Below are 27,539 nucleotides of genomic sequence, written 5' to 3'. Positions count from 1 at the left end.
AGGCGCCGAGTACATACGTAGGCCGTCGGTTGGTCCACAAAAGATGAAAAGACGAGCAACTCGTTGAAGCAATGGCGTCTCAAATAAACCAGGCCCTCTTCCTCATGGGGGACGAGTTCGTCGCTGATGAGATCCTCGCCCGGCTGCCAGCCCGCCACGCCGTGCGCTGCGTCCTTCTCTCCAACCGCTTCCGGGAGCTCCTCACGCTACCACACTTCTGGCGCCACCACCGACGCCTCGGCGCACACTCGGAGCTCCCTCGTGCCGCTTGCCTGTACCGCCTCGACAAACGCTTCTACTTCCACGCCGTCGGCCCCACGTTCGCCGTCAAGCACACGGTCAGCCTCGACAGAGGCACGTACGCCGGCACGTGCGACGGGCTGGTCCTCTTGGCCGACGATTCCGCCCATTCCAATGGGCGGCCGGCCGTCGACGGCGTTGTCTTCAATCCGGCCACCAAGGAGGAGGTGCGGTTCTCCCTGCCGTTGCCGCACGCCGGAGAGGGCGTTGACCGCCGCTTCCTAGGGTTTGGAAGGACGGCCTCGTCAGCACGGCTTTAGTCGCGCCCAAGCCCAACTCATGGTGGTGCCGCTGGCTGCCGCGAACCGAGGACGGTGTTCTCATCGGACCATGAGCTGCTTTGTGACCACAGCTAGCCTGCACATGGGCGACGGCAAAGCCACTACAAGGTATCTTTGTCCCCGCTTCGGTGGAGCTTTGGGATTACCAACCGACGCTCATATCTCCGGCGAGCATCTTCGGCGGCGCTAAGTTCCCCGGCCGTCGTGAAAGCTTTACGCTCGACAATGAGTTGGAAGAGGTGCTGCTAGAGGTGACGCGGAAGGTGATTGTAGATCAGGCCATGCAAATGCTTTCCATGGCAGGAGCTCCACAGCCCGCCAAAGTGACGCACACGATGGCTATCACTGACGCCGGTGGACACCAAGCGGACCAAGAGGAGAAGACAGACGCAAAGGACACAAAATGAGTTGTTCAAACATCCGTATGCCTCTGTTTGATGTGGTAACAAGAGTGTTCAAAGTTCAGACCCGGTTTCGTTCCAGTACTGTTATGTGAATTGTTGTTAAACCATGTGGAAAAAAACAACTAAAAAGGGTAAAGAGTCAATATGTGCCAGGCTTGTCATTGTTACTCATACTTCAATCAATGCTTGTAAATCATATCTTTCCTAGTACTCCGTTTTTGTTTTTGTTTCCGCATAAAAAAAATTCATTTCCATTTTTTGCCAGAAAAGCAGAAAGTTTCCACTCTATTTTCATCCCTACTCTATATCACTGTGGCTATTCAGTGGTCCTGTCCTATAAAGTGGACATCGAGCAAGAGGAACATTTCGCTCCGGCGCAGTAGCATGCAAACCGAACTCCGTCTCCACCACGGCACCTCACATGTCAACTGAACTGAGAACCACACTCGATGTGGTCGCGATCGATCAGACGGCAGGCATCATCACCAATCGAGCTCTAGGTGTAGGAAGGAACAATCTTATCTGGCTCACTCTACACTTCATATTTCAGTGTCAATAGTTTTATCTCCCCAAGCAGGATCGGCAGAGCTGCATCGGTGCACTTACACTCAAGAGGTTTTCGACACTGACTTTGTACAGAAACAAAGCAGCTTTTCGCGAGCTCTTTCGTCGTTTCGTTTGGCCATTTGCGAGGCAAGACCATCGCAAGGAAACAAAACGGATAGAGAGAAAAGCAGCTCTGAGGGCACTAGACCAGTGATCCCAGATCGTCTATGAGTTAACATAACCTGTGCACTCGTTACCGTGCACAATGTCCACAACAACAGAAGCAAAGCCACGCGACCAAACTACAGATTCCATGACGGCAAAAAAGACCCGGTACCGATCTTAAGGGCATAAGATACTGCGTCGCGATGTGTCGAAAGACACGGAGCTCACTCCGTCTGAGCCACCTCGGGCAAGGGGATCGAGCAGCAGCAATGGTAGTATCCACCCTTGTCAAACTTGAACCTCTGCGATAGGTGCACCGCCGGTACTGGGTACTCGCCCCAATCCTGTTCCCCGTATTGCCTGAATATATTCCGAGCATCGAACGAATCGTTTCTTCGGTTCGATTTCTTGCTGCAGTGAAAGAATGCAGGCAAGGTGAGACAACTGTGCATGTACAGCACATTACATAGATAGATGTGGGACAAACGGTTTGTTGCTCTCACCTCTTCCTGTGGCGCACATTCATTATGGTTGCATGCAACTGCGGTTTGTAAACAAAAGGCAATTTATTAGCACCAAGAATCACATTTTAAGGAGTATTGGATTTAATTAAATAACGGATACATAAAAATATCAACAATTATTTAAGCAAACAGATATGCAACAGAAGTTAACTGTAATACGTGTAACATTTATCCCAGAACACTCAAACTGAACTCTGACACCATAGAAGTGACCAGCTGACAGCCTAAATTGATCAGGATAGAACATCTTAGGGGTAAGAGAAAAAAGAATGTTTGATGTGATGTCACACAATGACACAAATGTATGGCTAGAGTTTGCATGACACGGTCTGCAATTTCAGCATGTTTTGGTAGACAAAACTTATGACTAAAATCAAAATAACTGATCATCAGCTTAATTATATATGCTGTCAAATGCGGAGTTAATTGGCAGAGCGATAGAGAACTACTTCCAGTTATACAGCTGCACTCACCCTCAATTCTTGTCTGGCATCCCTTTCAAGAACTAGGCCTGACTTGACGAAGGCTTCAGTTATTACCTCTGAGGAGGTGGAAGTAAAGAAGCAACATCCCAGAAAGATAGTTCAATTCTATGTGATAGTAATAACGAATGCTGAATTACTGAGAATGGTGTGGCATGCGCAAACTGCCACGAAGGAAATTATAAAGGTCTGACATTATTGCAAGGATACTGCAAGCACGGACAAGGCGTCCTTCTCCACCAACTTCCAGTACTGGAGCATATACAACCCTGGCCCTAGCTGGTGAGCCTTTCATGCATGTCTGAAACTATAACATTCATGTGATGTGAATCACCAGAAAAGACGTACAAAAATATCCAGAAATAAATAATACTGTTTCAAACGTCAGTTTTCCCATTCAGTAAAGCCATAGAAAGGAGCATTTTGAAGGAGTGCTCTAGAAAGTAGAATGAAATGCCTTGTTCTTTGGCTCGAACTTACAACCCACTAACTAGCCATCTATAAATCAGCTTCCCGTAGGGATACAAAAGGCAACTGTTCGACGATAAAATATTTCCAGCTCTAAAGGAAACTTACCAGACCCCTAAGTTGTATGGAGATAGGTCGGTTTTCCAAAGCAACATTTACCTGGGAAGATACTGACTGCATTGACAAGACAGTGAATTAAATTTCTTCCTGTTGTCATCCAATAAAATCGTATCTTATGTGAAACGACAATACCTGGAGGATATCAGAAGCCTGGGCTATACGATCCTTATTCCACAACTTCAACATAAGAACTGTTAGGTGGAACGTTTTGGGTTTTATGAATATTGACTTGTCAATGCCGAACTCTGTAGGAAATTAATAAGAGCAGTTCAATGCCTGAATGGAGCAAAAATATTGTAATTTCGAAATGCATAGAACAATATTAATAATATCTAGCATCTCCAATACAGCACTAGCAGTCTAGCATACAATCAGACTACAAAATTGCGCAGTTTCTAGATATTTCTACTAGCTGTACTTTTTTCAGAATTCCAGATCTTTCTGTTGGATAATGAGCAACTAGTATTCACTGAGGGCCAAAGGCCAATACATATACATGTGTGGTAAAGTGCAGAAAACCCCTTATATAATGGGGATATACAGAAAGGGGACTATACACATCTAACACCCCCCCCCCCCCCCCCCCTCAAACTCATGGTGGGTCAACAACACTGAGTTTGGAGAGAAAAAAGCCATGTTGCGCTCGAGTTTGTGCCTTCATGAAGAAGTCCGCCAACTGTAACTCAGAGGGCACATAGTGAAGAGCAAGAGTCTGATCCTGCACAGCAGCACGCACAAAGTGGGCATCCACACTGATGTGCTTGGTGAGCTCATGCTTCACCGGGTCACGTGCAATACTGATAGCACCAGTATTGTCTGACAGCAAGGGAGTCAAGGTAGTAGCTGACACACCAAAATCCTCAAGTAACCACCGTAACCAGATCACCTCAGCCGTCAACATAGCCATTGCTCGCAACTCAGCCTCTGTACTCGAGCAAGAAAATGCAGTCTATTTCTTTGTCTTCCAGGCAATAAGAGAGCCACCAAGAAAGACACAGTAAGCAGACAACGAGCGTCGATCAGAGGGATCACCAGCCCAGGTAGCATCAGAGTAGGCCTGGAGCTCTAGAGAGTTGGAGCGGGGAAAGAAAAGGCGATGAGAGATCGTGCCACGAAGATATCGTAGAACACTGAGGAGATGATTGTAGTGGACAAAGGTGGGTGTTGAAACAAACTGACTCAAGATGTGGAGATGATAGGAGATGTCGGGACGCGTAACAACAAGGTAGACAAGGCTGCCAACGAGGTGACGATAGCGAGTGGGATTAGGAAGAGGGTCACCGTCATAGGCACGAAGCTGAACGTTGAGCTCCATAGGAGTCACAACAATGCGCTCATCACCAAGGGCGGCACGAGCAAGAAGATCCTGAATATATTTTTCCTGGGAGATGTAGAAGCCATCAGAGGTCGAGAAGATCTCAATCCCAAGAAAATATCGAAGTGGACCAAGATCAGACATGAGGAACTGGTCGCGAAGGCGTTCCTTAACAAAGGCAATGTAGTCAGAGTCGTCACCAGTGACGATCATGTCATCAACATAGAGAAGGAGAAGAATCCGACCACGAGGAGACGTGTGAACAAACAACGCGGGATCATGATCACTGGGCAAGAAACCAGCGGCAGTCACCACAGAGGCGAAATGCTCGAACCATGCACGAGGGACCTGTTTAAGACCATAGAGGGAGCGGCGAAGTCTACAGACCATACCATCGGGAGCATAGTACCCCGGTGGTGGCTACATATAAACCTCCTCATGCAACTCGCCATTGAGAAAGGCGCTCTGGACATCAAGTTGAGAGATAAACCAATGACGAACAGAAGCCACAGCAAGGAGAATGCGGATAGTGGTCATGTGGGCCACAGGAATGAATGTCTCATCATAATCGCGTCCCTGCTCCTGCTGAAAACCACGGGCCACAAGTCGAGCTTTGTAGCGCTCAAGAGAACCATCGGAGCGAGTCTTAATCTTGTAGACCCATTTGCAGGTGATGGGACGAACACCGGAAGGAAGGGAAACCAGATCCCAAGTGCCAGAGCGCTCAAGGGCAGCAAGCTCTTCGGCCATCGCAAGCTGCCATTCAGGCTGAGTCATGGCAGTCCGATAGGAAGTGGGCTCAGCAATAACAGAGAGGCCGTACCGATCAGGAGAATAGCGATCAGGCGGGGGACGTGGCCGAGCACGGAGATTATGAACCTGGGGAGGCGTGAAGGGAGGCGCACCAGAGGTGGAAGGCGCATCAGGGGAAGCATCCTCAGTACAAGGGCGGCGAGTATAGTGGAGAGGAAACGGTGAGAGAGGGCGACGGATTGGAGAGGATGGTGGAGAGGTGGAGGAGGAGGATGGGGAAGATGGTGTCGGTGGTGAATGAGAATGAATGAGAGGTGCCGGAGGAAGAGGTGAAGCATGAGGCACATAGCAGGGTGTATCGGGAAGGAGAAGAAAAGAAATATCGTCCACAGAGAAGCTCGAGGAAGAAGGACGTGGTTAGTAAGAACGAGACTCGTCAAAAGTCACATCACGTGAGATACGCAAGCGACGACCAACAGGATCCCAACAGCGGTAGCCCTTGTGCTCATCACTGTAGCCAAGGAAAACACACTCAACCGACTGAGCAGTCAGTTTGGTGCGTTCCCGCGGGGCAAGAAGGACATAGCACACACATCCAAACATACGAAGAGCTGAGTAGTCAGGAGAACGACCAGTGAGACACTCCATAGGAATACCACCCTACAGGGCAGTCGATGGCTGAATGTTGACGAGATAGGTGGATGCAGAGACAGCCTCAGCCCAAAAGTGGGGTGGAAGGGAAGCGACAATCATCAGCGAACGAGCCGTCTCAAGCAAATGACGATGCTTACGTTCCGCAATGCCATTCTGAGCATGAGCACCAGGACATGAGAACTGGGCAAGAGTACCATGTTCCGCAAGAAAACGACGCAACAGCTGAGAGATATACTCTCTAGCGGAGTCAGCACGAAAAGTGCGAATAGGCGTGGAAAACTGGGTGTGAACCATGGCAGCAAATCTTTTGTATATAGAGAGAACCTCGCTACGAGATTTCATGAAGTAGAGCCAAGTGTAGCGAGAGAAATCATCAATAAACAAAACATAGTAGCGATGACCACCTTTCGAATCAAAGGGAGTCGGTCCCCAGACATTAGAATGAACTAAGTCAAACGGACGCTGAGATACCGACTCACTGGTAGGATAAGGTAACTGGGTCTGTTTGCCAAGTCTACAACCATTACAATGTAAAGAAACATCTCCAAATACAGACCCCAAGAGGCCCTGACGCACTAAGGATGACAAGCGAGAGCCACAGATGTGACCAAGGCGATGATGCCACTGCTGGAAGGATGCAAACGAGGAGGCAGCAAGAGCATGAAAGCTGGCAGAAGTGGTGGCAGCGGAAGGAACACAAAGCCAGTCAACCTCCCAAAGGCCCTCTGACTCACGGCGCCGGGGGCCAGCACCAACCAAAGCCTTGGTGCGACGATCCTGAATGGAGCAAGAGTCGGTATCAAGAATGACACGACAACCAGAATCAGTAAGTTGGGTGGCGGAAAAAAGATTCATGGTAAGGCGAGGAACATGTGAAACACTAGGAACAGAAAAGGACGGAGTGGAAAGAATGCCGCGACTGGCAACAGGAAGAGATGTGCCATCGACAGTAAGAACATTAATAGGAGAATCAAGAGGGCGAAGAGAAGACAATGCTGAAGAAAAGCTCCAGAGTCCAGAACCCATGAAGATGTACCTAACGGTGTAGATGCCGGCGGTGATGAAGTGGTGAAAGCAGTCACAGCAGCAGCAGAGCCCGTCGATGAAGAACCGGAGGAAGCTAGAAGGCGCTTGAGCCGCACAATGTCCTGGTCAGTGAGTGACGGAGTCGATGACGACACAGGAGTCCCACTGGAGGAGCGCCTCTGGTTTCGCTGCTTTTAGCGACAATCAGACTATGGGTGACCTGGCCTGGAGCAGTAGTCACAGAAGGTGTCACAGCGCGACCAGCCCTTCTCAACACAAGGAGGGCAACCTACCCCCCTGAAGGTGTGGGCAGGAGCGGTGGAGCAGTGAGACGAGCAGAGGACACAGGAGCTCGGGCAGCCAATACTGACGGAACCGCAAGCAACCCAGGAGAGCGAAGGCGGGTCTCCTCAGCACGAAGCTCGACAAGCACCTCCGAGATAGGAACACGACCACGAGCAAGCAAGCAAGCACGTCGAGGCTCGAACTCAGAACGGAGACGAGATAAGAACTCATGGACCCTCTGAAACTACAAATCGGACCGTGTAGTCTGACAGCAACGGCAAGTTCCACAAACAACTGTCCGAAGAGAGTCAAGCTGGCGCCAGATGGCAGAGTACTGTGAATAGAACTCGTCAACAGAAGAATCACCTTGCTGGAGTGCGTGCTCCTGACTCGCCACAGATAGGTAGAGAGCATCACCAGAGGGCTGATAGCGCTAACAGAGATAAGACCACATCGCTGCAACTGTGTCGAGTCCCATGAACTCCGAAGCAAACTGAGGAAGGACACTCGCAGTGAGAACGGCAGCAACTCAAGCATTATCATTGCACCACTGAGTGTAAGCAGACAGATCATCGCGGTAGACAGAAAGAGCATCTGAATAAGCGGATACCTGCTGATCATAGGCATCAACCGCAGCATCATCAAGAGCCTTGGCTGCATCCCGATTAGCCTGGGAAGCATCAACAGCAAGAATTGGCGGCACCGGCGGGGTAGGAGCCACTGGAGCAATAGGGCATGGCGGACAGGGGACCTCGCCAGAGAGAACGCCCCACAGAAGAAGACCCCGCATATGGATGCGCATGAAACCCACAAACTCAGCATAGTTGGTGCCATCGAAGATCACTGAGCACCAAGGAACAGCAACATAGCCCGAAGAAGACATGAGGAGTCTCTGTTTTTTTTTGGAGTCAACGGAAGCAGAGGACCCGATCTGGATCGATCCAGATCGAGCACACGCGAGCTCGCTCGGGTGCTCGGCCTAGGCAGGCGAGAGCCAGGAGCTCATGGGCCCGTAGCAAGCAGCCTGGACGAGGAGCGGCAGCAGGCTCACGCGCTCGGGGAGCCAGCCTGGACGAGGAGCGACAGAGGCAGGCCAAGCAGGGGCAGCATCCAGGCAGGGGCAGCCGAGAAGAGGACGGCGAAGCCGGGCCGGCCGTCGGCCAGGCAGGGACGACAGAGCCAGGCCGGGCCGAGCTGGGACGGTGGCCACGCAGTGGCAGCGGATCCAGGGGGCGACAGACAGAGGAAGGCCGGCAGTAGGCGGATCCGCGCTGAAGGCGGCCAGAGAGAGAGAGAGAGAGAGAGAGAGAGAGAGACGGCGGCCTAGGAGGAAGCGGACCTAGCGGCGGCGGCGGCAGCTGGTATGGAGTGCGCACGGAGTTGCATCGTGCAGGAGAGAGGCTAACCTGGCAACTGATACCATGTTGGATCATGAGCAACTAGTATTCACTGAGGGCCAAAGGCCAATACATATACATGTGTGGTAAAGTGCAGGAAACCCCTTATACAATGGGGATATACAGAAAGGGGACTATACACATCTAACACTTTCAACTTTAAGTACATTACATTTCTACTAGACTCCCTTTTCTTTTCAATTTGCATATAGCTTCTCCAGCATCTCACTATTAACCAGTGAGCTGCTTGGTTTCCTGATATCAGCATGACACTTTGGAGCTACTGAACTATCAGGATCAAGATAAAAAGTATGGCATGCCGGCCAATATAAACAGAACAACTTCGGACATAAAGTATACTTGAGACCAAAATTAAGCTAAAATAACATCACATATTCACATCTTGCTTTTTTCATAAACACAATTCCCCTCTATATATTAATTGCTTAGTACATTGTATAACTTGGAAAAAACATGGCTATCTATCTTTGTTTGTTCATTTGGTCTGTTCCACAATTTCATACCCCAAACATGAAGTGATTCGTAGAATTGCATATTATACATAGGCCGTTTAAGTCATTTCCCTTCAAACTGCAGCAAAGTTACGTATGTTCCATTGACCATTCCTACTTATCAAGAACATAAGTTGATAGTGTTTACTGTAGAAAACTCATAGAAGGAACATGAGACACTTAAACAAAATCAGCAAAGCTTTAAACCTGGTTGGGAGCCCTTATTATCCATTTTCACTATGACAGGCTTTTCTTCTTGGATTGGCTGCTTGACCGGAACACTAGGGCTCGCTGCTTCATCAATTTCATCCACAGAACCTTCGCTTAGGATTTCATCCTTATCACTATCTATATTAGATGCAGACACCCCAAGGATCGACCTCTGGAAGTTATTGAGCTTCTCGACAAGATCGGGGTGGATGGCCAATGGAAGTGATATGAAATGCGAGTAATCTAGCATTGGACTTTGAACAGCCTGAAACATGTACGATGTTCAACTGTTCATAGTGACTATTACAACTATACAAAATAACAAACATATGGACATAAATTCATTATGGGGCTGCACTCAGCCAGAGGGATTACAAGTCTGCCACTAAAGTTGAAGTGAGGGCCTCGTCACCAATCCAACAGTATGAAATAAATAAGGAACATGAAATTTGTTAAAAAAAAACATGCAATCGTGATGGACACTTCAATTACTTCGGTGATGGTACTACTTTCGTAAGAATATGAAAATAAATGAGCAGATCATAAAACTAGTCCCTATTTCCCTATGATGTTGCCGTTGCGAACTCTATGTAAGGCTGGAGACAACAGGAACAACAATAAATGACCGTGCGCATTACTCGAGACAAAGGCCAAGGGTCACACCTCCTTTCCGGAAAAAAATATACAGTAACAATGTCACTTCTACAAGATGTGCTTGGTGATTCGCGCTGGATTTTCTGCAACAGATATAGGAGCTATGCGATTCTAACGTTCTGCGCATGCACTTTGACATTACTGAATAGACTACTTAAACTTTAATTCATTGAAGTTATATTTGTTAAGTAAGCCAGCTTGTGATTTACATATACAAAGATAATGGAGGGTATCGATAAGAACTTCAGTGTCACGAACCAGATGAAAATGGGAAGTAAAATCAAACAATAAATTATGGTACACCAACAGTATGACAGCAAAGATAAACACATACAGCGATGCAGTAAACAACCTAAACATCCATAATCATCTATTGAAGCAATGTGTTGAATATTTACCTCTTCAAGGATCTTTGCAATTCTCTCTGATGCTTTTCCAATACTTTCAGCACTTTTACCTTCGAGGGCTGTATTTTCACAAAGTTACTTCTTTAGCTCTGAAAACAACTAGTAATATATTACCTTATATTGAACTTAATTTCAGAAAGAAAGATGGGAATATTTTTACCAACTAGTGTTTCCTCCTTTCCAGATGGAAAAATGATTTTAACTCCAGTCTCCTGTTCAATCTGCTTCTGCACAGACCCACTAGAAACCAAAGAATTCATATTACACTAACAAATAAAGGCCAAGAAGTTTTTTTTCAAGTCAACAAATAATTCTAAGTATGAGGTCATTACCCCTTTCCTTTCAGAAAACGCATTAGAGGAACATCTACCTGGAAAAAATTTGTGAACAGAGTTTCAAAACTGCTTATAGAGATGTTGAAAACAAAATTAATGGATCAATCTGTGTAGCATACCTCAACAGAAGAGGAATATTTTTCTCTGATAACCTCCATAGTGTTTTCTGCAGCTACTTTAGTTGCACTGGAACTAAAGGTGGAACTACTTTCTGACGAGAAAGTATTATTGGTGGTTACTTCAATGCCAACATTAGTTGTTTCATCCAACACCAAATTCTCACTATCAGTGATGGAAGTCCCTGCCATTTGCTTCCTTCCGGAATTGGATATCTCATCAAGGTGAGCTGCATCATGTGGAGATATAATGTCATTCTAAAATGTCAACACAACTATGCACACACGAAAGTAAAATGCGAAAGGGGTCGAATTAAGAAAGAAAGAAAGAAGTCATCAAGGGAAAAAGAATCTACGGCAGCCTGATTCTGAATTACTTTCTGAGCTTTTGAGCATCAGGTCACAATTTATTGATGGGCTTGCAGTTACCAAAGAAGTACTGTAGTAATTACTACACAATGACAGGGCAATCAGACAAATCCAAAAGAACTTGTACCATGTGTACCCAAGGGTTGAGCTCCTAAACTGACATTGATAATAAGTCATTCATCTGGCTAGCAATATGCAGTATCACGATATTTTTCAAGAATTCCAGTTACCATAGATGCAATATTATTTTTGACATATTTGTTTGTTTTAACCTTTTTAGTTAAAGGTACAGAATCAGGTAGCAAATACCTTCCCGGGGAGATGCTTGTGTTGAGACTGGCCTCCATGTCTGCACGGGTGGATTAGTTTTCCTGTGTTTCGCCGCATTATTTGAAGCTCCCTGCGACCGTTCCATGACAGAGGGCAAATTATTTGGACCAACTGATCCCTGCAAGTCAAAGCACCGGCATATAAACATCGTACCGTAGTACGTACGAGGCAGCTACAACTTATGTTAATGCTGAAGGGCACAAGCCACAAGCAGGGGGGAAGAACAGGTAGAAACATACAAATCACTCGATTCTTTTTGACAATATATAAAGGGGACCAAAATTCATCAGGGGCAAATCACAGAAGCTTTAACATCATACAGTAGGAATTATAACCTGGAGATAGCGGAGCGGGGAGGCAGCGACCAGCGGGGGCCTTCGGGTTCGAGCAAGCCGGCTAAACCTAGCAAGCAAGAAAAAGGGGGAGGCGGCTTGGTGTTAGGACGCAGGAGATCGCCGCGCGAGTAAATTTAGTGCCTCGTGGCGTTGGGGGCGAGCCGCCGCCGGAGACCGGAAGGATTCCGGTGCCCTCTCGTGTTTCGATTCGGAGGGGAAAAGTTTCCTTTCTGCTGTATGTGCACAAAAAAATAGTGGTGGTAGTAAACAGCGATTCAATGGCATGGAGTGGAGTCGTACTCCTGCCTACCTCGCGAGAGAGCCGTGCGCGAACATGACACCCGGAGGAGGGAGAGGGAGAGGGAGAGCACGACGCGCTGCGGCGGCGGCGCTGCCGCTGGGACTTGGGGGAAACAGAGGTGCCCAAGCTATACTATACACGGTGAGTCGAGTCTCGGGGGATTCGTGGCGTTCAGACCACAAGCAGAATAGTACTGAATTTTTTTCCAACACAAGCAGAATACTGAGTCACAAGGAGTAACATATATACATGCAGATGTGATCGATCACACGAAGCCAGAATAGCACCGACGGAGTGCTGCATTTCCATGGCATCTGACTGATTTAGTTTACAAGGTGGGTGATGTTCATGTTCATGTTGTCGCGGCGGTTGAGCATCTCGGTGATGCCCTGCACCCACTTGTGCTGCTCCTGCCTGCTCCGGCACTCGAACTCGATCACCCGCTCCTCCGTCCGGACCCCGAAGTAGCCCCTCCGACGGCCACCCTCCTCCACCTCCCTCCCCGCCCACGCCGCCACCTCCGACCGGACGTCCACCACAACACCTGAATCAAACAAAACACGTCGCAGTTACAGAGCTTGTCCATGCACCACCACTCTAGTGGATTCAGAAGTACTCCCTCCGTTCGGAATTACTTGTCTTGAAAATGGATGTATCTAGAACTAAAATACATCTAGATACATTCATTTTTACGACAAGTAATTCCGAACGGAGGGAGTAACTTGCTTACACTTCTTGGTCTTGATGAACGTTCCCGCCATGTGCGCGCTCTTCATCTTGATGACCACCTGGAAGTTGGGGTCTATGTACGCCGTCACAAGCTTCCAATGGAGGATACCTGTGATCAAAACATGCATGCACTCGTGTCAGAGTACGGTAATGGATTCTTGGCCGGTGGTCGATCATCCACGGACGTACCCTGCCTCGTGCGCTTGAGGAGCTCGCCGCCTCTGGACACGAAGATGAGCGGCGAGATGTCCCGCTCCGACGCCGCCCTGCCGGCGTCCCCGGGCAGGGCGGTGGCCTGGATCTCCTTGTGGAGCCTCGCCCGCAGCATGGCGGCCCCGCGCAGCGCCGTCGCCGCGCCGGCGGTCAGCGCCATGATGTCGCCGCTCGACTGCGCGTTCACGGCCGACTGGATGGACCCCAGGATCTGCTCGTGGCTCGCGCCCATCGCCTGCGCCATCTCCACGCAGTGCGACGCCACCAGCGCCGCCGCCGACGCGATGGCCGCCGCCGTCTTCGCCCCGCCGTCGCCCCTCTGGGCGCGCTCCGGCGCCGCGGCGGCGGGGGGAGGAGGAGGAGGAGCGGGCGAGGACGAGAACACCGCGCCGGCGACCAGCGCGGCCACCGCCGCCGCGACCCCGGCCACGGACGTCGCCGCGTACGCCTGCGCGTTGCGGGACCGGGCCTCGGCGCGCTTCTTCTCCTTCTGCTCCTTGATCCACGCGCCCATCGTCGTCTTGCCGCCCCCTGCCCTCCCCGCGGCGGCGGCGGCCCGGAGGAGCTGCGCGTCCATGTTGCCCGCCCTGGGAGAGAACGGCGGGCTCGCCACTCCTCCTCCTGCCTGCGCCGCCGCCATTGTCGCGTCAAGTGGTGGCGGCGGCGGCGGTCTCTGCTCTTTACCTGCGCCCGCGACGACGCCGACGTCAGGGATGTCGCAGACGCCCTTGCTGCTCAGCACCTTGAGCGCCTTGGATATCTCCGCGGCCGAAAGGCTCCAGGACCTTGCGAGGAACTCCATGGTCTCCGTCGGGGTCTCCGGCGCCCGCACCGTCGTCGGAGGCCACTTCTCCGCCGGGGCCTGGCCGCCTTCCTCCTCGATGCCCTCAAGCCTCTGGAGCTGCCCATTGTTGCTCTTCTTCTGCTGCTGCTGCTGCTGATCAAGGCATTCCTCCATTGCCTGAGAGAGTCAGGAGGTAAATGTTACTCGTACTGAACAAAATTACACAAAGTCAACAGCATGTTCGAACATTCCACAGCTTAAAAATGTCAGCAGTTAGCATCTGATGATTGCAGCTGAGAATCAAATGAATTTTGGGCACGTACACACGACGAGTAGAGCTGAGAGCGAGCTTGATGCTAGGACAAAGCTCAATTAGCATCAACTAGATACACAACTTAGACTACTCACTATCTGACATAAGCAACTGAGATACACAACTTAGAGCTGAGAGCGAGCTTGACCGGCAGAGTGCTCACTATCTGACATAAGCAACTGAGAGTTCAGTCAAGTACACACGGATGACACTGTCAGGCTTGTCCTATATATGGGAGCCAGGAAAAGACAAAGCAGCATGAAGTGCTGCTAATTAACTGTGCTTAGAGGGGCTCATGCTGATAGTGGGTGCTAACTAAAGCCTCCATAAAAGTGCTCAAAATGTTGCTTTTGGCAGCACTGCGGCAGAGTAGAGTATCTTTTGGCAGTCTGCTCTCTTGTGGAGCCCCTGGCGTCTCTTGATATTTGGAATGAGAGCACAAGTGTTGTTTTGATCTCACATTTCACATTAATGTTTGAGCAAGATAGCGAGCTTAGCTAGGTGTGTGAGTGGCCACTTAGGGCATGTACAATGGTGGCATATGAATAAATATGCCCCGTGACAAAAAGTAATTTGAGGCATCTATATTTATTTTTTCTCCCCAATGCTACCATTAGTGGGCCTCATTAAAAAAATAAAAAATAAAGACTCTACCACACATCCATCTCTACTTTTTACTCCAACCTTTTCAACTTTTGTCACCGGACCACACTTTTTCTTTCAAGCACCCGCCTCGTGAAGAGGATCCCGCTTCCCTAACCGAACATACTTTACGTCATATCCGATCCTACATGGCATGCGAGGCATCACCTTGAGGCTATGCATTGTACATGCCCTTAGTTGACAGAACAGCTGATATGCTGCATTTCATATTATAAGGTTTTTTTTTCTTGAGAAATATCGGAGTATGACTTAGACACATACAGACTTACACAAAAGTGACAAAATCCATTGAAGATCGAGAGTTCTTCATTAACTTAGAAATACATTGCTAGTTTTAGAAAGTGGATACAACGAAGCCCATGACCATTCTAGTGATTTGTGTAAAAGCCACATCTTATTTGCTTGAGCGACAGAAGAGGATTTGAGGGTTGTGGGTTATATACCAATCTACTTGGTTCGTGGGCATGAAAATATAGGAGAGACATGATCTGCCACCTGAACCTCTCTCACCGTATAATCTGGGACTAACAGCAAACACCATGCTACATGCCCAATCTGCTTTTCTCTGAACTCTGATGAGCACTGGTAGTAGCGTACATGCAGATGTGAGGTTTCGTCTGAAAATTTGCACTGATCATGCTATATTGCATACAAAAGAAACATATGGTTAAACGAGAAGGTATTCAGAAAGGATTTATAATCGGGTGATGGTATCTATCCTTACATGTCTATTATCCAAAAACCATTGGCGGCAACAGAGAGCACAGAGTTCGGCTAGTCTCCATGATGTCGAGGCAAGTAGTGGGTAGATCATAGGAGACTAGGAGTGTCTGCAACTTGAGGAACAGAAATGTTTGGGTTTGGCATTGCACGTTTCAACTAGAACCCATGCTAGCATTAGATTTACTACTGTACAAGCTTTAACTGAACAGCACTTGTAGCTTTTCAGAAAACATGCGAGAGTTGGAGCTTTACCTCCTGCCTGAATATTTGGGGATGGATTCTTTCTTAATGCTCCCAGGAAATAATTGATGAGAGGAGGTTCATGATTGGGTGCTTAAGAACAAGACCTTTTCTGGTCAGAGAGAATTATTCCACCAGCAGCCCGGGTTTTCCGCCGTCCGTGCGAAAGCATTCTGCTCCTCGAATGGAGAGAACGAACTGCGGAGTCTTTTCTAGATAAAGCCGGTTATGCGTCCAAGTTGAAGATTCAAACCAGTGTTTATTGTGACTATGCTAACATGTAATTAGAACAAGTAATGGTCAGATTTCAGTACTGAATAACATGGCTTGACTAGAAACAAGAACAACAACGGGCTTCCAGCACGCATGCGCGCACACAACATCAAACAATAACATACGCATTCATGCATGAATTAACAAAATTACGCTAGTTTCATAGCTTATCACGTTATGCCTGGTTTTATGTGTACTCTAGCAAATAATGCTTGCATGAACCCCCAAAGTATAATTAACTAGAAATAACTTTGAAAACACGACAAAAAGACGAAAAATTAGTACTACAAGATGGGACTTGGGTCCCGTCTATTCCCGTTTAAACACACTAATAAACTAACAGTTCAAAATTTTGTTTTCTTTTGGGCGAAAATGAACTAGGGAGCTACCTAATAAACGGGACTTGACGATGCCGCTTACTTGCCATTTACATCCCAATAAAGTAGCAAATCGTTTCACGAAGAGATGCCAACTTCTCCCTCCGTCTCATAATGCAAGATGTCAAAAAAAACGTTTACATTATGGGACGGAGGGAGTATTTCAGTTTATTTTTACTCCTCGTGACTTGGCAGAAGTCCTACGTGTATGTATGTCACCTAACCGGGGTAGAGGGACATAGGTTGTAAATGGGAAGTGTTTCCAGGTTCCTCGAAAAAGGATGGCGCAGAATGTGTTATGATAAGCGAAAGGGTTGCTCGGCTATGATGCGATCCACTACGGAATGCTGTGCTCTGCGTTCCATCATTGCCTAATCTGGCCGTGCAGTGCAGGGACAGACTAATTGTTGTTCTCGCCCAAGCTAAAGCCTCTTTAAAGTTCCAAACAAACATCATCTTTTATTTCCCCTCGCAAAAAGAAAACATCTTTTATTTATTTCGTGGTGATCAACAAATTATGAAGCTAAGTCCAGTCCATAATTCAGTGCTCTGTGACATCGAGTGGCGTAAGGCAGAGACAAAAACCTGTCTGTGCAGACATTTTGCCATCGTGTTGGTACTGAAACAATGCAACACGAAATGTACGCTTTGGTGTGGTAACACGTGCGCACGTAAGTGAGACCTCTACGTGCACCTGATTACGTAGCGGCGATGCATACACCTGACAAAAAGTGCGTGTTCCTCTTCCTCTTCTTCTTCTTTTCTGCACAATAAAAATGGAAGATTCCATAAAGCAGGTGTTGCATCATTGCCGTTCGTGTAACAAAGCATACAAGTGCTGGCAGTGAGTGGAGGCAGCACTTGGCTGGACAAAACGCTCAACTTTTGGGGTGCTCCAACTCCCAAGTGGAGTGGAACTAGTCCTTTCTCGATTCAGGAGAGGATAAACACAATAGGCGCCTGCAATCATGAAAGGAAAAAGGAGATTGCGGAGAAATGGAAGAAAATGCACGAGTCACCAGCCATATTTGATCTCCACACATACTAGAAACTCTGGTTCGAAAATTGGTAGTACAACACGAGCTAAGTTACACATAACAACGGATGTGCGTATTGACCATCTTGTTTGTTCAAGGCCTACTGACAGTCTGACAGTACTAATCATCCATGACTACATAAGATAATAAGTTTAGTTATACTGAATCTTCTTCACTTTATTAAGGTGGCCAGTATTATACTGAATCCTTGGTGAACTACATAAGAGATTTGGTTTAGTTATACTGCATTTTTCCGCTTTATAAAGCTAGCCAAAAATCTGCAGCATTGCCGACAAGTAGTCTTTAACATATTTCACATGAGTTCAGTATTGAAAAGGAAATCTCAAGCAAAAAACACTTATAAAAAATCTACATATTTATCGGAAACTATTGCAGACAGAACAAGGCCAAGTGAACTAAAAGATGATATTTACACTTATTCTAACAAAAAATAAAAAATAAACCCACTTGAACTCCCTAATGTAGCAACTCAATTTTTTAGCCAACAAACATTCAAAGATATTTGAATTATATATATGACCAACCAACATGTGATTACTAAAGTTAAATACGTAATGTAAAAGCTTCAGTAATTAATAACCTACTTAAAACCCTCTGCCAATTTCCATGCAGAAACAATCAACTTGAGATTAGCCTACTACACTAGTGTTACGTTCTCGCTTCTCGGGCGTCTTCAGTAACCAATGCTAAAAATATTTCAGATCATGATGCAAATTTCATGAATTCAGTATCAAATGCTAAAAATATTTCAGATCATGATGCAATTTTCATGAATAACCTTATCACCACATGTCTATTGGATAGTTACCAGATGCTGAATGACCCGACAACATCACTATTGCTCAATGTCCATGCCATTTATCTAACCATATGAACTATGTACACCCAACATCATCACTATTGCATAATGTCCATGCCATTTATCTGACATATGAACTACTTACATGTCCTCCGCAACTGTGACAACAAAATGTCTGAAGTAAGAGTGACAGAAACTGCTGGAGCATCCAACGCAGCAGTGATCAAAACCTTGCATAATCAATCGGATCTGTAGCCATCTTTGTAACATGCATTAGGCATCAAGATGTTTCAATTGATTTTGTGATTCTTGAATCTGACCACTCTAAAAGAAATGGAGTCTAGTTGAGCATTTCCACATTTCTAGCTCCACAAGAGAGGTGACCTGTATAGCAACAGAAATTCATTAGAACTACCACGTTTAACTGAACAAGAGTATAGTCCCAAGAGTTGTACTACAAGGTCAGGGCTACTGTTGGAAGTTTACCTATCACCTTGCTGGGGCATTGTGCGGAAGTGTCGGAAAACAAGCGCTAGGAGAGCCAGTATTGCTGTCAAAACCCTGATTTTGATGAAAAGCGTCAATACGCACTATATGTCTTGAATTCCCATCATTCTTCGGGTTTTCATTTCTGGCACTGGCAGCCATATTTTGCCTCTGATTAGATCAACCATGTCATAAGTAACTGCTTAAGCAATAAAATATATACACCACATGCTATGAAATATATGATGCTAGCATCATTTTGATGCTTTCTTAATTCAAAATAGCATGCATGTTAGCCTGTTCAAGAGTATATACACACCCTGATCCTTTCGTCAATAATGTCAAGAAATAACCTTTAACAGAAGCACAACTACTCACATATACCAGAACTAGTAAATTTTATGTGGTGCTGCTCATATGGTGAAATTAACTAAATGTACCATTATTTACTGGATTTACATTGGAAAGATGGGTTCTCATTATGAACTGTATGAAACAATTGCATTTGGCCACATTCCAGTAAACATGAAACCTTTAGCAAAGTAAATTTCTACTTAGAAATTCTCTAAGAACACCAGTAAGTTCTACACAAGCATGGAGCACACTTGAGCATCTATAGACTGAAACTAAAAACAGTGGAGTACAATAATTAAAGTAATGTAGAAAATGTAGTAGTAAGAACTGAATATACTCTGAGTCAATAAGTGGAGATTGTTATCTTCAATTAATAAAACAAGTCATAAACAAACTGATCAGGAACTGTCAATAACTCAGTATGATGCATGGTTGGGTAAGGATCTCTCTGTTTCCAATTTCACCTGTAACTGTGCAGCTGACCCGGTCATATGGCTTGACTCCATCTGTTCATGGGCTTCATTTGGATGGACATCCCCATTTACACCTGTTAGTCGTAAGTTCAGATAAGAGATCAATATTGTAGTCAATTTTATCAAAACATGTGTCATGTGGCAGAATCTCTAGTCTGATCTACTAACAGCAAAATGCAGCTATAAACTGAAGCAAGAACCGTATGTTAGTACTTAAGAAAAGTGACAAGTTAAGCAACCATGCCATGTCCACTGCATTCGAAGTCAAAATCATTATATCTAATCACTGTGGCCCATTTACAATAGTAACGTCAAAGTGATACCGTGCTACAAGACCCTACACAAGATAGATGGTTCTCATTGATTGGTGTTAAGAGTATTGCTCATGTTTATATCATTTATATTTTATATATACAGCTTAGACCCATAGCAAGCCCATAAGCCTATGGTGTATCCCTCTATTTGCGATAGAGGAAAGTCAATTTGGGCATTTCCTCTATTCAGAGGACGTAATATAAGCTCTGCTGCCCCAAATCCTTCCTGTCAAGCTCATGGCCATCCTGACTGTGTCTTTCTTTACCAATCTGTTGCTGCTGCTCCCTCATGAATCTGCTGCTGCTTCTGCCCCTCAGCAATCTGTTGCTGCTGCTCCCTCATGAATCTGCTGCTGCTGCTGCCCCTCACCAATCTGTTGCCGCTGTTGTTTGTCTAGCTCCCAGTGTTGCTATTTGGCAGAGCCAAGTTGCTAGTGGAGATAAATTGGGTTGATTGCTTGGCTGCTTGTGCTGCTAGTTGTTGCCGACAGCTAGTTGTTTAACTGTGGAAAGAATTTAGCTAGGTCCTTGGTGCATTTTCTTGCAGCTATCATAGCAAAAGAGATGCCTCCAACTACAGAGAACATGCATTCTCGGTCAATGAGAGTGGAAAGAGTTGAAGGGCTGTCGATCTCAATGACCACCATTTGACCAAGGAAGATGAAGCCACAAAAAGGCAAAATGATGATGCTAAGGCCATTGGTGCTTTGATTCTCAATGTTATCCTTCACTTAGGAAGGGTCTTAACTCTTAAGTATCACTAGCAAAGGTGATATGGAAGCATTTTGAGAAGCAATAGATTCACCCAAATGGAGCCCTTCACTTTTCTTACTGTAAAGTTTGCACAATCTTTGCAAGAGGACATGTCCATAGAGGATTACTGTAGAGCTTTCACTCGCATCTCTAGCCAACTTATCTTGATGACTTCAATGAGTTGTTCTGGATGTGATCTTGCATGGCCAAGGACAAGCATGAGCATCGAACCTTTATGTTTCAGTCTGCAATGGACCTCAAGGAGGAGTTTGAGATTAGTCACACCCAGCTGCTTGGTCGTCCCACTCTTCCCACCATGGGTAAGGTACTTTCTAATCTCATTGACACGTCTCCGCTCTCTAGCCACACATACTGCTTCCGATGACATATGTATACCTTAGGCCCCCAGTATAGCAAGCACATGCATCCTAGGGTATATACCTTTCTTCGCAACAGGGAAGTTTTGGGCATTTCTTTTTCTATTTAGCTAACAATGCTAGCCCTCAAGTTACACGATAATCTAAATGAATACTCTTATTTATATGTTTATGAAAGGTGAAGCTAAGTTACCCGCTCGTTTGTCAAGATGTGTTGGGATTGCTCGAGTAATAGTTGCCCCAGGAACATGCTACAAAAAGTAAGCGAATTTGTCAGGTACACACTAAAGTTGCACCATGTCGATATATAGTAGATAAAGAATTACTCTGAACCACTGACCATTCTGTAATAGGCTTCATTGAGATTAAATATTCATAAACTAAATCGAAAATGAGATTCCATTTGAATATGATATGTATTGTAATTTAATTTTGAAAAGCATTTGTCCCCAAAACAGTATCATTGCTTAGGAATAATCATAACATAGCAAAGAGAACTGGAGGATGAGGAGGGGAGTTCTGGTGCAAGATCAAATCGCATCATAAAGGAATCCAAAACTAATGAATGGTAGATTAAATGCAAACTGAAACTTGCTGTAAAAGTACTTGCAATAAAACTTAAATATTTTAACCCCTGATGAAGTACCTGGGTCTTTTGGCCTTGTTTATATTTCAAAACAGTCCAGTCAAAGACATAATCAAAATCATAACCTGTTGCAAGATGAGCAGAACATTGGATGAAATATCAAGCAAAAACTCAGATAAGATATGTTGAAACAATGTACTCTGTTCCTGAAACATTGGAGTACATGACATTTTTACTTTGCACAATATCTAATATGCAGTTTTGACCATTATCTTTTGTGAATACCTAAAAGATAAACAATTTTTCATGACAAAGCTAATAGTACCATTTGCACCTAATCAATCTATAGCTTTTCTATTAATTGGTTTTGAAATATAGAGAAGTTTGACTGCAAGTTTTCTAAAATGCCATCTATTTCCGAATTGAGGTAGTACCTTTTAACAGTGCTATTACAGAGGTATATACTATATACTCTGTTCCATAATATACTGCATATAGATTTTTTTTAAGCCAAACTTCATAAAATTTGACCAAGTTTATAAGGAAAAAATATCTATATTTACAATATCATCTAATATAATATGAAAATATGTCTCAGGATGCATCTAATGGTGTGTATTTGGTATTACAGATGTAGATCCTTTTCTCTAAAAATTTAGTCAAAGTTTGCAAATTTTGACTTTGAAAAAAAAATTATACACTATATTACAGCGGAGGAAGTACTGTGTAGTACTCCCTCCGTTCCGAAATATAAGTCTTTTTAGACATTTCAAATGGACTACAACATACGGATGTATGTAGACATATTTTAGAGTGTAGATTCACTTATTTTGCTCCGTATGTAGTCACCTATTGGAATCTCTAGAAAGACTTATATTTAGGAACGGAGGGAGTACTACTTAATGAAGGAATACCTTGGCGGTCGAATAAGTCTCGAAAAAGGCGCTTCACGAATCCATAATCAGGCCGCTGATCAAATGTCAATGACTTGCAGTAGTGGAAGTAAGATGCAAATTCTACTGGACAGGATTTGCATAACACCTGATAAATAAATAAAATTCAGCTACAGATGTAAAAGTACAGTTTCTGAAGCTTGGTTTAATATGCTTCTGAGATAAACCTCGATAGGTGTTGAAATCTTTTTCTCACATATCTTCTCATACTTCTGCTTTTTCGTTGCAGCTTTTAGTCCCTGCCAGGGAAGACTGTACACACCAATACATGGCAAAAAAATTAGACGAAATTACCGAAATGGATAATAAGACCTCAATGTTCTGATAGCTTTGATATTATATTTAAAAAAAATGAGATTGGTATGAAACCCTGTTACATTTCCCACAAAAAAAGGTACTTGAAAACATGTCATAGAAAAGGCACAGACAGATTCACAACAATTTGCTGGTGGAACTTGAGATATAACGGATTTTCATTAACCAGCTGCACAAATGTCAAGCGTGCATTTGATATGGCATATAGTGAAGTCTGCTTTGTAATGAAGGGTTTCATATTTACAGTTTGTTCTAGGGAAATCTTTGTAAGATGCAGCCCAAACATGCTAACAAAACAAGCAGAGATATAAGATCCCGTGCTACAAGGCCTATTTTGAGCTGACCAACATCAGTTCATACCTACAGGCTACACCTGGACTGCTAGAGTATCTAAAGTGTGAAGAAAGTCGTAGTTCTTCAAAAGTAGGTTCTTGAAACTGCTTCTTTTAGATATGATGTCTGTTTACATATCTTTTAAAAAGTAGACTTGCACTCCTTAATGTGTTTTCAAGCACACTGCATCCCAGATGCTGTGCTCATAAGCAACATAGTAGTTCCACAGAACAGTAGTATAAGCCTACCTTCCTCGGAGAAAATATAGGAGAACATAGCCAAGAGATTCCAAATCATCCCGTCGACTTTGCTCTGCCAGTAAATAAAAAACAATGTTCAAAATCAAATTTAAATGATGATTTGACAAGTAACCAACTGGTCATGACTTACCAATTCCAAGGTGAGTGTTGCTACTTGCATAACGTGCAGTGCCAGTTAAGTTCTTATGTTCCCTACAGTAAAGCAGCAGTTCGCTATTAAATGGCTAATCAGAGATCAAGAACAAGTTGCATTTATATATATGCCGATTGCAGGGTACACAGGCATTCTTAATAAGCAGAAGAGAACAAAGGTGAAAACTCGTATAATAGAGCAATAAAATTAACAAAAAAGGGAAATTCTGGCATTATATAATTTACATTGCTGTTTTCATATAGATGCCATCACACTATGATGCAGAGTGGTCCGTAAACAATCAAGATATTATGATAGCAAAAGGCTATTGTTGCTGGAACCTAGAAGACTAAATTAGTAAAATATTGTTATGGGTCTTTTTAGTTTTTTCCTTCTTTTGAGTTACTCTTGTTAACCTTTGTACATATTGTATACTTTGAATGAATAAAGAGCAATGGCTGTGGGGGTTTTCCCTACAGTAACCAGTCAAAAAAAATATTGTGATGGGAACATTCCCACATAGTAAAGAGCAAAGTAGCAGTGGTCAAGTACCACATGGGAGCCACCAATTGAAATTACAGACATAGGTCAGACCATGATGTGTCACAGGTCCAATTCAGCGCACTACCGCTGTAACTATAATTTCCATGACACAAAAAAGGTAAAGTAGGGGCAACGGAATTGACAACAGATAACAAGTATTGGGTCAGCTAACTGCTTAAATCAATTCTGGGCAAGCAGAATTACATTTAGTTTGACACTAGTAAAAAAGTCAACCTATGGTACCATCTTCTACCAAAAAATGCATCTTCAGAAATATATGTACCTGTAAGGAATATGTCGATTCGTAGTAGAATCACGGTATCTTTTTGCAAGCCCAAAATCAATTACATAGACCTGATAAGCACACACAGAGATATCATTGACGAGATTGTTCAGCGCATTAAGAACTTAACATGGAGCTTTAGTGCACCACAACAAGTACCTGATTTGCCTTCCGGCCAAGACCCATTAGGAAATTGTCAGGTTTTATGTCTCTATGCAAGTATCCTTTGGAATGCATAAATTCTATCCTTGTAAGCTGTTAGGGGCAACGAAAGAGAAAAGCTGGCATTACTTAATCAGAAATGGAACTCGATCATGCAAAAATAATATCAATATTTAATGGGGGCAACGAAAACTTCAGGCAACTGTATTCCACATGCGGCTACTTAACTACATCTAGATTAACTGTGCAATATTTCAAACTATGTAAATAAATATGAAGCATATAGAAGCAACATATACAAGAAAATATCTGCTAGTGCATAGTGGAACCCTCTATAAAGTCCTGGCAGTAATTATTTCATATGTTCTCAGATAGATTTTACTTATTTCAATTGCTGCCTATTCTTTATTACTATTAAATAGTGGTAATGTGGTATTGAAAGAGCAACACAATAATGGAACTCTCCAAGGAAATTCTCAAGAATAGACATTCAGTGTTTGGTTACCATCAGAAATATAGTTCTTTTTTCCTGTGAGTTCCACAAGAATTCAAATTGCTAAACAAATGTTGACACTTTCCAAATGGTTTTCAGTGTTCGGCATAAGGTAATGAAATAAAGTGAAATAGGCAATTACTAATTACCATTTGGTCTGCAAGCATTAGGACAGTCTTCAAGGTGAATTTTCTGCCGCAGTAGACAAACAAATCTTCTAAGCTCGGGCCCAACAGATCAATGATAAGAACATTTTCCTCCCCATCCACACCACACCATTTAACATTCGCAATGCCACCTGGATGCCAAAACATTCCCCGTCAACTCTGGATCTTATCCAAATAAACCCAGCATGGAACTATGGAGAATTGGATGACAGGGGATACATACTTCCTCCTTGCAGGGCGTTGTAGATCTTTGCCTCATAAAACAGCTGGGGATGCTTCGAGGTGCTACTTTCCTGCCAGTGAGGTTACCAGAATAAGGATTTGGAGATAGTGTGTGCAAGAAAAAGGGGTTTCACTAGGCAAGTAGACGGTGCATATAACAATAACACTCAAACTTTCCTCTCCCACTGGTATGCTTGCTCTCACAAGGCAAACCATGAAGTGGGATGGGGGGAAAGCAGGGGCACCAACTGAGCTTTGACAATAGCAATCAAACTTTCCGCTCCCACTGGTATGCTTGGTCTCACAACTTTTCCTGCAAGGCTACAAATACAATTCCTCTACGCCAAGCGTCATTATGACCAACCACCACCTGTATCGATCATCACCCAAGAGGCTAAGAGGGAGCCAAGCAGCATTCTAGAAAGGAAAGGGGAAAACAGCCCAAGTAGCCATACAATTAAATAAAAGGCGTGTGCTTGGACCTTTCTAACCACATGATTACCAGCATTTTCTAATCCCATTATGATCAGCCCAAAACAAGCAAGAGCGACGACTAACAGATAAATTCAGCACGCACAGCAATCGAATCATGCATCCGCGCGAGGGGAAGCAACCAAACCAATCCAGCATTCCACCTATATATCCGCTTAACTCAACAGCAACCTAATCATCCACCTCTCCGCTTGACCCAACTACCCAACAGCAACCCAGTCGAAAACTGAAGCATGAAACAGGGCAGGGCAGAGGAGGGATATGAGAAATAGAACTCACAATCTTCACCGCGACGATCTCGTAGGTGTCCATATCCGTGGCTGCAGCAGCAACAGCGACAGCATCAGACGACGATAGATGGAGTCGAAAAAGAAAAAGAAAAAACTGAACAAACGCGGGCGGCGGCGGCGGCGGGGAATCGAACGATCGCTCACCGAGGTAGATGACCCCGAAGGAGCCGGAGCCGATCTTCCGGCCGAGCTTGAACTTGCGGCCGACGATGCGGTCCATGCCGCCGCCGGCCAGGCCTGAATACTACTTCTTCCCCCGCCCGATTCCAGAGGAGGGGAGGGGAGGGTGGGCGGCGTCGTGTGGTGGGGGCTTCGGTTTGCCTGGCGTGGAGCGGGGGCAGAAGAGAAACGCGCGGTGAGAAGTGAGAACTGAGAAGAGACGGTGGTGGTGTGGGGTTCACTGGCGCTGCGTGGGTCGCTTGCTTTATTTCGGCCGCGGGGTCGGGTCGAGTCGGCCGAGGGAAGGGAAGGGAAGGGAAGACGGGCGTAGGGCCGCGGCGGAAAGGGGCGGTCGTAATAGCCGTGTGGGTTAGGTGACGTGACGGCGGCTTCGGGGCACGACAATCTTATCCCCTGTGGTGTGGCGTGGCGCTTCTCACGCGGGATGTGCCACGTTGTCAGACAATCGGTCTCTGGCTCGCGGCGTCGGTGTTGCGCGTGCTTGCGTTCCACGTCATAGTTTTCCATACACATACTTTGAGTAGTCATATAATTTTTTCCCATCTTAATTTTCCTTTACCATAGCGCTTCTGTTCTGTATAAATCTGTAATTATACTACATCAAGAATCATGAAAAAGAATAGGTACATGATAAGTACACGGTAAGTAAACCGGCACCGAAAATTCCATAAGAATTGTATCTATAAGTTTGGAATACTTAATAATTTTGGGAAAAAAGAAGTAGCCAGGCGGTGCCCAGGGGCCCCATACGGGCTAGGGCGCGACGTACCACCTGGTCGCGCCACCTGTCCGTGTGGGTGCTATGTGCACCTTCACGACTCCGTCTTTCGCCCATATGCTTGTCCTGCACGGTAAAAATCCTATAAATCCTCGAGATGTTCTGGTCTACGTATCAAGTTTTCCTCATGT

At 45.2% G+C, this 27,539-nt stretch overlaps 3 protein-coding genes across 22 annotated transcripts; all 3 read right to left on the bottom strand.

Moving 5' to 3' along the window:
* Positions 1-1,488: 1,488 nt before the first annotated feature.
* On the bottom strand, positions 1,489-12,506 carry LOC123069365 (activating signal cointegrator 1 complex subunit 1). Of its 5 annotated transcripts, none has more exons than XM_044492214.1 (14): positions 12,299-12,506; positions 11,989-12,055; positions 11,633-11,771; positions 10,958-11,184; positions 10,836-10,873; positions 10,664-10,743; positions 10,495-10,562; positions 9,440-9,707; positions 3,423-3,535; positions 3,279-3,344; positions 2,913-3,003; positions 2,694-2,761; positions 2,200-2,237; positions 1,489-2,107 (listed from the first exon to the last, which is right to left on the bottom strand). In XM_044492214.1, the coding sequence occupies exons 1-14, from the start codon at positions 12,322-12,324 to the stop codon at positions 1,921-1,923; spliced, it is 1,476 nt and encodes a 491-aa protein (XP_044348149.1). In that variant the 5' UTR covers positions 12,325-12,506; the 3' UTR covers positions 1,489-1,920. The 5 variants fall into 5 exon arrangements, with proteins under 5 accessions (XP_044348149.1, XP_044348148.1, XP_044348150.1 ...); XM_044492213.1 differs by having other exon boundaries at positions 2,913-3,009; positions 12,299-12,505; XM_044492215.1 differs by having other exon boundaries at positions 2,913-3,009; positions 11,989-12,049; positions 12,299-12,485.
* LOC123069363 (VAN3-binding protein) lies at positions 12,448-18,773 on the bottom strand. 14 transcript variants are annotated; one of them, XM_044492199.1, is made up of 7 exons: positions 17,190-17,451; positions 15,967-16,222; positions 15,716-15,827; positions 15,487-15,630; positions 13,208-14,192; positions 13,020-13,127; positions 12,448-12,833 (listed from the first exon to the last, which is right to left on the bottom strand). In XM_044492199.1, exons 3-7 carry the CDS (start codon positions 15,803-15,805, stop codon positions 12,613-12,615), a joined length of 1,548 nt encoding a protein of 515 aa, XP_044348134.1. In that variant the 5' UTR covers positions 15,806-15,827; positions 15,967-16,222; positions 17,190-17,451; the 3' UTR covers positions 12,448-12,612. The 14 variants fall into 14 exon arrangements, with proteins under 14 accessions (XP_044348134.1, XP_044348137.1, XP_044348144.1 ...); XM_044492202.1 differs by having other exon boundaries at positions 15,502-15,630; XM_044492209.1 differs by having other exon boundaries at positions 15,502-15,608.
* LOC123069367 (casein kinase 1-like protein 3) lies at positions 17,488-26,907 on the bottom strand. Of its 3 annotated transcripts, XR_006432488.1 has the most exons (16): positions 26,595-26,898; positions 26,440-26,480; positions 25,670-25,739; positions 25,429-25,577; positions 24,784-24,879; positions 24,625-24,695; positions 23,796-23,857; positions 23,654-23,717; positions 22,925-23,009; positions 22,719-22,845; positions 21,865-21,929; positions 21,412-21,469; positions 19,766-19,848; positions 18,948-19,118; positions 18,607-18,845; positions 17,488-17,564 (listed from the first exon to the last, which is right to left on the bottom strand). XR_006432488.1 is itself a non-coding variant. In XM_044492218.1 (15 exons), exons 1-14 carry the CDS (start codon positions 26,668-26,670, stop codon positions 18,951-18,953), a joined length of 1,215 nt encoding a protein of 404 aa, XP_044348153.1. In that variant the 5' UTR covers positions 26,671-26,898; the 3' UTR covers positions 18,382-18,845; positions 18,948-18,950. The 3 variants fall into 3 exon arrangements, 1 of the variants encoding a protein (XP_044348153.1); XM_044492218.1 differs by lacking the exon at positions 17,488-17,564 and having other exon boundaries at positions 18,382-18,845; XR_006432489.1 differs by lacking the exons at positions 17,488-17,564; positions 21,412-21,469 and having other exon boundaries at positions 18,382-18,845; positions 26,595-26,907.
* Positions 26,908-27,539: the final 632 nt, after the last annotated feature.

Source organism: Triticum aestivum, chromosome 3B (genome assembly GCF_018294505.1).
Source record: "Triticum aestivum cultivar Chinese Spring chromosome 3B, IWGSC CS RefSeq v2.1, whole genome shotgun sequence".
Taxonomy (NCBI): domain Eukaryota; kingdom Viridiplantae; phylum Streptophyta; class Magnoliopsida; order Poales; family Poaceae; genus Triticum; species Triticum aestivum.
Note: the sequence above shows the minus strand (reverse complement) of the source record. Positions and strands in the feature narration are given on the sequence as shown.

Coding starts and splice junctions, on each gene's coding strand:
- LOC123069365 (XM_044492213.1), bottom strand. CDS start 12,324: ATGTTCGCGCACGGCTCTCTCGCGAG. Junction 9,708..10,494: donor TTGCAAAGATCCTTGAAGAG/GTAAATATTCAA, acceptor TACATGTTTCAG/GCTGTTCAAAGTCCAATGCT. Junction 2,238..2,693: donor ATGCCAGACAAGAATTGAGG/GTGAGTGCAGCT, acceptor TACAAACCGCAG/TTGCATGCAACCATAATGAA.
- LOC123069363 (XM_044492198.1), bottom strand. CDS start 15,805: ATGATCTACCCACTACTTGCCTCGACATCATGGAGACTAGCCGAACTC. Junction 13,128..13,207: donor CCTCAAGCGCACGAGGCAGG/GTACGTCCGTGG, acceptor TTTTGATCACAG/GTATCCTCCATTGGAAGCTT. Junction 12,834..13,019: donor GTTCATCAAGACCAAGAAGT/GTAAGCAAGTTA, acceptor TGTTTGATTCAG/GTGTTGTGGTGGACGTCCGG.
- LOC123069367 (XM_044492218.1), bottom strand. CDS start 26,670: ATGGACCGCATCGTCGGCCGCAAGTTCAAGCTCGGCCGGAAGATCGGC. Junction 21,930..22,718: donor AGACTTATTCGACCGCCAAG/GTATTCCTTCAT, acceptor ATCTTGCAACAG/GTTATGATTTTGATTATGTC. Junction 19,849..21,411: donor ACATCTTGACAAACGAGCGG/GTAACTTAGCTT, acceptor TACGACTAACAG/GTGTAAATGGGGATGTCCAT.